The sequence below is a fragment of the Gopherus evgoodei genome, chromosome 8, assembly GCF_007399415.2.
Source record: "Gopherus evgoodei ecotype Sinaloan lineage chromosome 8, rGopEvg1_v1.p, whole genome shotgun sequence".
NCBI classification, from domain to species: Eukaryota; Metazoa; Chordata; order Testudines; family Testudinidae; genus Gopherus; species Gopherus evgoodei.
In genome coordinates, this window is record NC_044329.1 from 9,040,009 (window position 1) to 9,053,101 (window position 13,093).

Genomic DNA, 13,093 nt, shown 5'->3' on the forward strand with positions numbered 1-13,093 from the left:
GGAAGGAGGGACAAACAAACTGGAAAAGAGAATGGGGAAAATAGGAGAGAAGGAAAGGGAATTAAGAATAGGAAGAAGAGAGAAATAGAAGTGAACTGGAAGAAAATTCAGAGGAAAGAAGAAAAGTGAGGGAACTGAGATGGAGAGAAAAATAGAAACAAAAATAAAATAGATTTGGGACAAAAATAAAGACGAAGGGAAAGAACTGATGGAAAGGGAAGAGAGGTGGGATCCACATCAAGGTTGACATGTAGGCACTAGGTGCAAGAGACAGCCACATAGTCATCACAGAGATGGAGCAAGGCATGTCTCCCGTCCCAGAAGGTTGAAACCTTAGACTGACCCAGAGAAAGAATAAAGATTCACAGCAAGCCAGGAAGAAAAAGCTTACCTGGAAAGAAGAACAGTCCGTGCCATAATGGTGATGGTACAGAAGTGCAAGAAGACATTTGATGCCTCCTCAGCATTAGAACATTGTTATTCTCCAGAGTGATCTAGTCTGTATTTTCTCAAAGTCCTCCATCTTACTGAGTCATTTATAAACCACTCTCACAAGCCTACATACTTTACTGCACTGCTCCTCTGTGCATGGAGCTGCTTATGCCAACATTGCAATTCCATTTTTCTCACCATCAGCTAAGCCTATAGGATCCATTGCTCTACTGGATCTGTATGTTGCAGTATTGTATTGTATTGTTCCTACTAACATGGACTACTTGTAAATTAATAGTCTCTGGCAAAGTGGGATTAATTCCTGCATGTGCCTCCTCTCAGAACCTATGATTGGCCACTCTGACAATACATGTACTTGGGAGCAAAGGAGGGATCCACAAAGGGACTTAGGCACCTAAAAGCCAAACTTTGGTTCCACTGCAATCCACAAAACTCCTGATGATCCCTGTAGGTACCTAAACTCAGCCACTAAATTTTTTAGAGGATGATGGTCTACCTACACTTGCAACTCCGTAGTAGCATAGCTGCAGTGCTCCAATGTGGACTATGTATGTTGACAGGAGGGCTTCTCCTATCAGGGTAGGTAATCCACCTCTCTGACAGGTGGTAGTTAGATCAACAGAGGAATTCTTCCATTGACCAAGCACTGTCTACGCCTGCGGGTTAGGTTGCTACAGCTATGTCTCTGGGAGGCTGCAGATTCTTCACACCCCTGAGAGCAGTAGCTATATTGATATTCTCACTCTAGACCAGCTGTAAATTCCCTCAGTACCTATGTTCCTACCTCTGCATGCTGCTGCCTATCCTCCACCTAAGCACCAGAATGATGCAAAAACCATAAGAAAATTGGTGGTGGTCAGCTGCCTAAATCATGAGGAGGGTCTAATCTGGCAGACATGCTAATAGGCCACCTATCAGATTGGGTCCCATTTAAAATCTGGCAGAGGAGAAACTGCTACTGTCCACGCCCACTTTACAGCTTTTAGACCAGTGTTAGAGGACCCATGTAGGAGGGCCTGGGTCCTGTTCCCTTATTTCAATCACTCTCATTATTTATGTAAAGGGCAACAGCTTCACCAGGAGAGACTAAGGAAGCTCAACATCAGAGTGGCCTGAAGGCTGACAGCATTCTCCAGAGGTTGGGAGACCGCTGTTCAAATCCTTTCTCCCCTGCTGGCAGAGAGGGTGGGGGATTGAACCTGGGTCACAAGTGAGTGCCCTAATCAGGGGCTTCTCCAGACATTTTCTGTGGAGGCACCTACCTCATCTCTCAAAAAGTGCTTAGGTGCCTAAGCTACCTGACTGCAGGCAGTGGGTTCCTGTGCCTCCCTGGAGCTTGCACTTAAGCGATTAATTAGGAGAAAGGGGTGGGGGCCTAACACATCCTCCTCCTGTGGGCATCTCCCATTGGCTAGTTTAGGCAGCACTCCACCTTGTATACCATTTTGGGGGATGGCACTTGTAGTCATCTAGTTTTCCCTGTTCATTGTATAGGGAACTTAGGTGCCTAACGCAGCTTTGTGGCTCACAATGTTGTTCCTCTGATATTCTAGGTGCCTACAAGTTAGGTGCCATGATATCAGTGTTGTGGTCCTTAAACCCCTTGGTGGATCCCACCCCCTAGACATTAAAAGAAAGTTCAGCAAAGGGCAGGCTTGCTTACAACAATTTACTTGGGGTTTCCTTCCTAGCATCTGTTTCTCAGTTGTTGGAACTCCAAAAAAATCCTCTGCTCTGGTGCTTATCAGCAAATTATATTAATTTCCATGGCAACAGAATGAACAAGTGGGATGAGGTGGCTTACAGAAGAGGAAAGTATTATTTAAATGTATACCTGTTAGTATATGGTGTGTTAGGAGTTGATTTCTGTATATTACAACAGAGACCAAGGATTTATTCACAGTTTCTGTCTTCTCTTTTCTTTCCCCACTCATGCAGTTGCTCCTACAAAACTTTATCCCTAAAATTATGCCAACATCTCTTAGAAATGCACATTCTGCCACCCTTACTTGGGTCTATGGGACTAACTGTGAGTAAAGCTGGCAGAATCTGTTCCTCAAAGAGGAATTACAAGTTATATTTTATAGCATGTGTGCCAGAGGCTAGGAAACTGTAGAATTGTCTGAGCATTACTTTTTCTAGGTTAGGGGACTATGATACTCCTAAATAAATAGTTTGCATGATACATTGCAATGCAAGTAATAAAAGGGGGGCAGTTTGGTATAAGCAAACTGCAAGAAGGTGTTTTTGATAATCATAATATGAGTTTATTTCATGATTTTGTCCAATACCAGTTTCCTGCAAACACACGTTTCCAAACAAGATCAGGCACTTTAACCTGATTAAACTATTACACGTGCATGGCCTCATCATTATTACTTTAGTGCCACCACAAAAGTGCAGGGTGTTTGGCAGGCAGGCAGTTGTTGACAATCTAAACTTTAAACAGTAGCTTTTGTAGAAGGCAGACATTTTGTCTTGTAGATATCAGTCAGCATGAAAGGTAGCTAGAAGGAGATAACAAGATTCTTTTCTTATAGATATCTTGTCACTCAGTCCGCATGATAAGAATGTCTGACGTCTATTTTCAATCTTCCTTTCCTTGAAGTAAACAGGGAAATTCAGTATTATTGGTCTGGCCAATCTTCTGCCGCTGGAGGGCGCTAAACTCTACGGGCAAAACTGCGACAGTTCAACGCAGAAGTAAGAGCTTAAAATCTACTGCAAACTTGGTTGAGGAAGCTTTCCTGAACAGGACTAAAGGGTTAGATGTACCCGCTCCAGCAGCACCACTTCTCTGATGAGCTACAACAGAATGTCTCGTTTCAGTCTCCTGTTTTCCTTTGCCTTGCACGTTTTTCTCCTCTCCCATGCTGTATTTAACTCTGTCGAGGACTGTGGGTGGTTACAACGTGTGCGAACCAGGCGAGGCAAGGTGAAGTTGTCTTGCTGCGTGTCTGTCATGATGTGGCCCATCGCCCTGTAAAAAGGTGGGGGTTAGCTCAGTTTGCCTGTGTGTTAGCCTGCGCAGGGACAAGCCTCAGTACCTGGGTCTGGGGAATTTGGAGGCGAGGATTGGATACCAGCTGTACCCATGTTTGGATCTTTTTCTTATTAGGCTCCTATTACCCTCCACCTCCACCCGATTTTTCACACTTGCTGTCTGGTCACCCTATATACAACGGCCTGGCTAGAGCCCACTGCAAAGCGTAGCCTCAACGCATTGAAGGCCACCCTGATTTTTGTCAGCCCTGGCATGGCCGCACAATTCAATTGCCCTGTGGCGGGAGTCTCCAGGCAGGGGATGCTGCCAGGACGTGCGGATCCCGCAGCCCGGCTCCCCTGCCCCTCTCCTGCGGTGTAATGGGGGGGGGACTAGAGACCCCAGCCCAGGTGGGTGAGGGGAGACCAAGCCAAGCCCCAGCGAGAACCCCCGGGAATCCCAACTCCAGCCTGGGGAGGGGGACGCTTAGCGGGGAACCCCCAATCTTTGGGGGTGAGCGCTGCCCACAGAGCCCACCCCAGGGTTGGGGAACATGAGGGGGCGTGGCCGGGTGTGATCCAGGTAGGTGTCGTCTTCCATCACTCCTCAGGCAGAGGGGAGCCCCCCCCTCCTCGGGGGGCGGGGCAAGGGCCTGGACACCGCTGTGGGAAGCCCCGGGGGGTGGGGGTGACGGGGTGCGCACCCCCCCCCCCCCGCTCCCAGGCGCGCGCCTGCCGTTAGGCGGCTGAGGGGGCAGCGGCGGCGGCGGCGGCGGCGGATGAGTGTCTGTCCCGCCAGCCTGCTCCACCCCTGGGGAGCGCAGGAGGCGCCCATCTCCTTTTCTGGCCGGGGCTATTTGCATAGCCCCCGCGGAGAGGGAGTGGGTGGGATTATTACTGCGTTCACCCCCCACTGGGGATTACAGAGGATCTCCCCCCTCCCCAGAATAGCGGGGGATGGGCACCCCTCCCCCCCAGTTTAAGACACACCGACGGAGAAAACCAGCTCCCCAGCGCTTCCTGCCCCACTTCTCCCGCAGCCGCCTCCGCTGCTGCGCGCCCCGGGCAGGAGCCGCACGGGCGCCCGCTCGCCGCAGCCTGAGGGCGGATCGGGGCCGCCGCAGAACTGCTCTCTCTGCTGCGGGACCATGAGCCGGGACGACGGGAGGCTGCAAGCGGCGGGTGCCGCTGCCGGGCTGCCTCCGGCCGGCGCCCGGTGCGCTGGGGGCGGCGGCTCCGCAGCCCTCTGCCTGCTCCTTTCGCTCACCTCGCTGGCCGCCTGCCTGCTGCTGAGCGCCAAGACGTGCGAGCTGCAGGGCAGGGTGGCGGCGCTGGAGGAGCGGGGCGGCCCCGGCTGGGCACCGGGAGCCCCCCTGAGCCCCGGACCGCTGCTCGCCCTGCTGCAGCCCCACATGGAGCAGCTCTTCCGGGAGGTGAGTGCTGCGGCGGCCGGGCACGGGCTGCGGGCTCCCTGCAGCGGATTTTGCCCCCTCGCCGCCGGCGCTGGGCTCCGGCCCCACCTTGGCCCCCCAGGGATGGGGCTGAGTCCCGAGCCCCTGCATGCGGCGGCGGGAGCGCTGCAGCGAGCAGGCCGGTGCCTGGGGGCTTTGCAAGTCTCTTCGGGGTGTATGGCACAGCCCTGGCTTGGCAATGGGGGCTTGCGGGGGTCCCAGGACGAGCCCCAGCTCCCCCTGTGCCAGGGGCTGGGGCCAGAGTGGCCTTGGCGTTCCGCTCAATACCTGACCCCTGTAGAGCCTAAAAGATGGCCAAGCCCGTCCCCTAACATTAAGCCTCCCCAGCTTGGGTCCTGAGTATGCGGGGCGTTCAGTTCCCAGTGCAGTGAGCGGAAGGTACCAGTACTAGGCAGGATCGGGCCCAGCTGTGACTCTGAATCCGGCCAGTATCATTATCCCAAAGAGAGAGACAGGAGAGGTTCATGACTGCCTGAGGTTACATGTGTCTAGTCAGTGTTACCTGCTAACTGGTGGCAGGATGCACAATAAAACCCGTGAAGTGCAGTTGTTGATTACACATTTGAACAGCAGGCCATGAAAGATGGCATTATTGATTACTTACCTTGCAGCTAAAGTAATTGATTGAACTGTATAAGCACATCTGGACTTTGAGATGAATACTGTTGATAAAAATGAAAGGGAAAAATCTAAATACTGTGGGTCAGATTCTGCCATCTTTATTCACACTGAGTACCTTACTTTGTGCGTAGCCCTACTGATTTCAAAGTGGCTAACTTGTGGAGTAATGCACCTTCATTAGTTATTTATAAGGAGGAAAAAATTCTAGGTGATACTACATCTAGTTATGTGTGTTGTGCATACAGCAAATTTGATTCCTGTGGGAAAAGAGAATCCCTGTATTTAAATACAAATTTATCTTTGGCTGTAATGGACAACTATTTTTACGTTACACGTGCTTTAACATGGTCCCCCATTATCTTACAGAGTGTCATAAAGCATCATATAGTACAATGGTGCTGTGTTGATTTATGGATGATAAGAACACCAACAGCTACTGTTCTTGTATTTACTGAGTCTTTTGCTATGATCCCATAGTTTCTTGTGCTGAATGAATTGTTCCGCTTCCAGAACGAGTTTCTATATTTGTTTCTATCTTCTAATACAAAAACTAACACTACTCAGGAGCTTGTTACACTTTTTGGTGCCAACTATAGTACTTAGTTCAGGTGGATTCTGTTTGTGTGGCTTTTGTCCAATAGTAAAGAGTTTTGGGATACTAGAACTGATTTGCTAGTTTAGGATATAACATTAATTGTTCATAAAACTTAAGCAGGTTACAGCAAGATTCCAACAGGATATTAGTGGGTAATGTAAGCTTGCCCTGTGCAGAAGTGGCTACACAATGGAACTCTGGATTGACTTTTTATTCTTGTATTGCACCATTGACATAAAAGAGATTGTGTTGTATCGTGACTGGCATATAAGCAATTCTCTGCCCCAAGAAGTTTGCAGTCTGAAAGCCTCAATACTGTAGAAAGCTTACATATAACTTTACCCACTTGAGTAGTTCCATGGAATTAAATGGGACTACTCATGGGAGTAAAGTTACATGTGTACTTGAGGGTGGAAAGGGAAAGGAGACAACAGTAAACAGTGGGAAGGGACTGTTGAGAGAGCACTGATTTAGCAAGGAAAGCAGAATGTATATGTTGCTTGTTTGTTACATTTAAAATTATGATTGGTTGTTAAAAAAGGGAATAGGTGGAACCACATGGAGGTCTGTGATGTGAAGCTAATAGAAAGCTGAAAGATGTGAAGGAAAAACTCATAGTTGCCTGGCATTCAGAAAGATGAAGACTATTCCAGGCACAGAGGGTAGTGTTAATACAGGTGTGGGGGCCATATGCGCCCTCACCTTTTTATCTATCAATCAATCATCTAGGTATGATTTAAGGGATATCCAGAATATCAGTGCAGAGAGGGTGCTTGCAAATGAGACACTTTCAAATATGTTTAGATTTAATTTCTTGATGGAAGCTGATTGAACAACTCTAGCTAATTTGTATGTTCTGGCTAAGAATTCGCATGTCATTCATGACAGCAGTTCTGTTCCTATCTGTTGTTTCATTCAATAAATATGTTTGTAGGTGGGAATTATACTTGATCTCAGGCAATGCCACAGAAACAGTTTCTCACTGAGATTTAGTGAAGTGTGGAAAGCTTGCATTGTATTATGAATGCTCAGATGGGGATTGTAGAGGGAAACTAAAGTGAAACCACATAATTGAATTCCTAATGCAAGAATAAATATGTTGAAATATTTAGTGTGACCAAACATCTGTCAATAATGAGAGCACAAATTTTTAAATGAGTAACAGATTCAAGGAATGAATTTTAGTTAGTCATTCTGCTATCTTTTTAATATGTACAGTAGGCGTGGCAGTCCTGCTAAACTACATCTGTTCATGTATGTTCATTTTAAATAACAAAAATGCTCTTTGATTAACTTCTTGTTAATTATATAAATCATATGACTAACAAAGTAACTTTCCTTTACACTTGAGAATTTCACCAGAGGTAAGACTGTTTTCCCAGTCTATTTCATGACCATAAATTGACATTTAAAGGTTGTTTTGTTTTTTTTCAAATTCTACCACAAAATCACAGAAGAAACAAAACTAAAACTAAATATAATATTATGTCCTCTGTTACTGCAGAGCATTAATGTACCCTGCCACTAGGGTTCTGCTGACATACCCTTTAAGGTGAGGCACATACAAGGGCATAAATGCAATACAGCTGTGCTGGGATGCATTTCATAAAAATACAGGGGGAAATGTTTGACAAGTAGAACAGGATAGAAAGTCGGTAGAGTAGGGAAGAAGATGGTCTTGTGGTTAAAACACTGGATTGGAATTTGGGTGGCTAGCTTTCAATTCCTGGCTCTGCGACAGAGACCTCCCCTCTAAGGGTATGTCTGCACTGGTAGAGTTAGAGTGCTGCTTGGAGAGCGCTGAAGGGAAACCGCTGTTGTGTGTTCACACCGTCAGCTGCCTGTGCAATTGTGTGTTCACACTTGCAACTGTATTCGGAACGGTGCGTTCTGGGCAGCTATCCCACAGAGCATCTCTTCCTCTGCCGCTAAGAGTTGTGGGAAGGCGGAGGGGGTTGCGGGACATCCTTGGTCCTGTCCTAATGTTCCATGATGCATTGCTTCACATCCCAACAATCCCTGTGGTTTTGTCCACATTTGGTGCCATCTTTCAACGGTTTGTGTACTGCATGCTCTGCTCTGCCTCTTTGAACTGCAGGAATGGATCCCGCACTGTTGACCAATATGCTGCTTGCTCTCACTACCACATCATGAGTGGCAGCGGAGTTATTCCTTAAACTACAAAGGCAAGAGGAGTGCAACATTGATCTCGCCACACATACTAGATATGACACGAGATTGCTTGTGGGACTGTGTGATGAGCTCCTCCAGCTATGTGGTGCAAGGATGTGAGAATGAGACCTGCCCTGCCGTTGGAGAAGCATGTGGCAATTGCACTGTGGAAGCTGGCTATTCCAGACTGCTACCGATTGGTCGCTAACCAGTTTGGAGTGGGAAAGTCAATCGTTGGACTTGTGTTGAAGGACGAGTGCAGCGCCATTATAGACTCATAGACTTTAAGGTCAGAAGGGACCATTATGATCTTCTAGTCTGACTTCGTGCACAAAGCAGGCCATAGAATCTCACCCACTCACTCCTGTAACAAACCCCTGACCTATGTCTGAGCTACTGAAGTCCTCATCTTGTGGTTTAAAGACTTCAAGGTGCAGAGAATCCTCCAGCAAGTGACCTGTGCCCCACGCTGTAGGGGAAGGCAAAAATCCCCCAGGGTCTCTGCCAATTGCCCTGGAGGAAAATTCTTTCCCGACCCCAAATATGGCGATCAGCTAAACGCTGAGCATGTGGGCAAGACTCTCCAGTCAGACACCCAGGAAAGAATTCTCTGTAGTAACTCAGATCCCACCCTATCTAGTGTCCCATCACAGGCCATTGGGCATATTTACCACTAATAGTCAAAGATCAATTAATAGTCTAATTCTGGCAATCCCATCATACCATCCCTTCCATAAACTTATCACGCTTAATCTTGAAGCCAGATATGTCTTTTGCTTCCACTGCTCCCCTTGGAAGGCTATTCCAGAACTTCTATGGTTAGAAACCTTTGTCTAATTTCAAGTCTAAACTTCCTGATGGCTAGTTTATATCCATTTGTTCTTGTGTCCACATTGGTACTGAGCTTAAATAATTCCTCTCCCTCCCTGGTATTTATCCCTCTGATATATTTATAGAGAGCAATTATATCTTCCCTCAGCCTTCTTTTGGTTAGGCTAAACAATCCAAGCTGTTTGAGTCTCCTTTCATAAGACAGATTTTCCATTCCTTGGATCATCCTAGTAGCCCTTCTCTGTACCTGTTTCAGTTTGAATTGATCCTTCTTAGACATGGAAGACCAGAACTGCACACACTATTCCAGGTGAGGTCTCACCAGTGCCTTGTGTAATGGTACTAACACCTCCTTATCTCTATTGGAAATACCTCGCCTGATGCATCCCAAGATCGCATTAGCTTTTTTCACAGCCATATCACATTGGCAGCTCATAGTCATCCTGTGATCAACCAATATTCTGAGGTCCTTCTCCTCCTCTGTTACTTCCAAGTGATGTGTCCCCGGTTTATAACAAAAATTCTTGTTGTTAATCCCTAAATGCATGACCTTGCACTTTTCACTGTTAAATTTCATCCTATTACTATTACTCCAGTTTACAAAGTCATCCAGATCTTTCTGTAGGATATCCCAGTCCCTCTCCGTATTGGCAGCTTCGTGCCATCCGCAAATTTTATTAGCACATTCTCACTTTTTGTGCCAAGGTCAGTAATAAAAAGATTGGTCCCAAAACCAATCCCTGAAGAACTCCACTAGTAACCTCCTTCCAGCCTGATAGTTCACCTTTCAGTATGACCTGTTGTAGTCTCCCCTGTAACCAGTTCCTTATTCATTTTTCAGTTTTCATATTGATCCCTATCTTTTCCAATTTAGCTAATAATTCCCCATGTGGAACTGTATCAAATGCCTTTCTGAAATCGAGGTAAATTAGATCCACTGCGTTTCCTTTGTCTAAAAAATCTGTTTCCTTCTTAAAGAAGGAGATCAGGTTGGTTTGGCACAATCTACCTTTTGTAAAACTATGTTTTATTTTGTCCCAATTACCATTGACCTCAAAGTCCTTAATTACTTTCTCCTTGAAAGTTTTTTTTTCAAGACCTTGCGTACTACAGATGTCAAACTAACAGGCCTGTGGTTACCCGGATCACCTTTTTTCCCCCTTTCTTAAAAATAGGAACTATGTTAGCAATTCTCCAGTCATACAGTACAACCTCTGAGTTTACAGATTCATTAAAAATTCTTGCTAATGGGCTTGCAATTTCATGTGCTAGTTTCTTTAATATCTTGGATGAAGATTATCTGGGCCCTCTGAGTTAGTCCCATTAAGCTGTTCAAGTTTGGCTTCTACCTTGGATGTGATAATATCTACCTCCCTATCCTCATTCCCATTTGTCATCCTACCATTATCCTTAAGCTCCTCATTAGCCTCATTAAAGACTGAAGCAAAGCATTAATCGTATCCTGCTCTGAAAGACCGTGACTCTGGGCAACGTGCGTGACATTGTCCATGGCTTTGCATAAATGGGCTTCCCTAACTGCAGAGGGGGATAGATGGCACGCATATTCCAATTCTGGCACCAGACCACCTGGCCATCGAGTGCATTAATCGGAAGGGGTATTTCTCAATGGTTCTCCAGGCGTTTGTGGATCACCGTGGGCGTTTCACGAACATTAACACAGGGTGGTCTGGAAAGGTGCATGAAGCACACATCTTCGGAACACTGGCCTGTTCAGGAAGCTGCAAGCAGAGACTTTCTTCTTGTACCAGAAGATCACCGTAGGGGAAGTCAAAATGCCCATTGTAATCCTTGGAGACCATGCCTACCCCTTAATGCTGTGGCTTAAGAAGCCATACACGGTGCACCTTACAGCAACAAGGAGTAGTTCAACAACAGGTTGAGCAACTGCAGAATGACTGTTGAGTGTGCTTTTGGCCATTTAAAGGCCCACTGGCGCTGCCTATATGGGAGTCTGGACCTGGCTGATGACAATATTCCGATGCTTATAGCCGCGTGCTGTACGCTCCATAATATTTGTGAAGGGAAGGGTGAAAGCTTCACTCAGGGCTGGACCACAGAGGCTCAGCGCCTGGAGGCTGAATTTGAACAGGCAAAGACCAGGGCTATTAGCTTAGCGTGGGTCATAAGGATCAGGGATGCCTTGAGGCAGCAGTTTGAAGCTGAAAGCCACTAATATTTGTTGCTATGCTCGGGACTGCAGTGCTTGTAATGCTAGAAGATGATGTGATTGGTGCAGACGATGCACTATGAAGGTTTAAGAAAATTGCCTGTTGCTTTGCAGGGCTCTGTTTGTTTTCAATTAATGGAATAAAGATTGCTTTCAAACCAAATCAATTCTTTTATTAAAAAGCAATAACTGGAGGAGAGAGACAAACAATAAAAACACATCAGCACTGAGGCGGATGGGGGAAGGTAGGGTCCCAGGAAGAGGTGGGGTCCCGGGATGGTTAAAGATTTGTATATGTCCAGGTATCATATCCATCCTTCTCCTTTGGACTACAGTGCAGTGAAGTACTGTACGTCAGCAGGGCTAACCTGAAGCAGGATGGGTGTTGAGTGCAGTGGGCACTAGGGGTCCGCAGTGCTGGACTATGATGGGGGAGGAGTGGAAAGCAGCAGGTACAGACTGGAGTCAGGAGGTTAATAAGTGTGTTGGCAGTGTCTCGGAGGGGGCTCATGGGAAAGAGTTTTGCGACAGTGGCTGCAGGGGAAGGTGGGCACAGAGCTGCTCAGTTGCAGTGCTGGTAGCATCTGGAGCATGTCTGCTTGGTGCTCCATAACGTTTAAGAGCTACTCCCTGGCTTCATTCTGGCACGCCGCATTCTCCTTTCGGTCCCTCTTCTTGCTGTCCCTCCACTCTTTCAATTCTTGTTTTTCGGCTGCGGAGTGCATCATGACATCACACAGAAAGTCCTCTTTTGTTCTTCTTTGCTGCTTTCTAATTCTGTGCAGCCGTTCAACTGGATAACAAAGAGGGAGGCTGGGCTCTCAAGGTCATCTCTGTGAAGCCAAAATGCAACATTTTACAGAAGCAGTGTTGTTTGCAACACACAGACCACTGATTGAGTAAGTTAAAACAGCCACTATTCACATACCTATCACTAACTGGCTGACCCCAGGCAAGCACACATGAGCCACAAGGCCCCCCGAAATGGTGAGTGATTGCAGGGGAAGGGGAAATCAGTGTTCCAGGACTGTACTGTACACTGGGCACATGGTTTTTGGGGAGAGCCAGCACTGTGTGCGGGGGGGCAATTTATAATCATTACTGTCCCCACATTTCCCACAGGCTGTATTCATTATGGAAGATATTTTGCTCCTGAGGGTGAGCTGGGAATCAAGGAAGGGTCTTCTCCAAGACTGTGGCTTCCATCCTGGCCCTTATGGAGATCTCTGAGTCAGATTGCCGTGAAGTGAGGGAGTCTATCAACACCCTGTTCCACCGCTCAGACTAGGCATGTGGTAGTACGCGCATCATACAAACACAAGCCTGCTTTCTGCAACGCTCCTGCCCCAAATAACTTGCTTCAGCAATTCCCAAAAGCCACTTACCAGGGGCCTCCTCTCCTGTTTGCACTTCACCAAGCTCTGGCAGCTGTGACTGGCTAGCCTCCTCCAGGTTAGAGAAGAGCTCCTGGCTGCATGCATCTCTGACCTCTAAGTCGTCCTCTGCCTCTGGGTCCCCCTCCCCGTCCACATGTTTGTCCAAGATTTCCTCCTCCTGGCTCGATCCACTCCTGACTGGCACATGAGCCACCAAAGTATCCACAGTGACCCTCACAGTGGAGGTGGGATCACCATCAAGTATTGCATCCAGCTCTTTGTAGAACCGGCAACTCGTGGGCACTGCACCAGAGCGGCGGTTTGCCTCTCACACCTTCTGGTAGGCGTTCCGCAGCTCCTTCACTTTGACCCTGCACTTCAGTGTGTCCTGGTCATGGCCTTT

General features: G+C 47.3%; 1 protein-coding gene across 1 annotated transcript in view; it reads left to right on the top strand.

The window, feature by feature from the left end:
- Window positions 1-4,583: 4,583 nt before the first annotated feature.
- COL23A1 (collagen type XXIII alpha 1 chain) overlaps window positions 4,584-13,093 on the top strand; it is a 324,183-nt gene continuing 315,673 nt past the window's right edge. Inside the window, exon 1 of the mRNA XM_030572434.1 lies at window positions 4,584-4,868. Coding sequence (XP_030428294.1) covers window positions 4,584-4,868 — 285 coding nt within the window. The remainder of the gene's footprint in view (window positions 4,869-13,093) is intronic.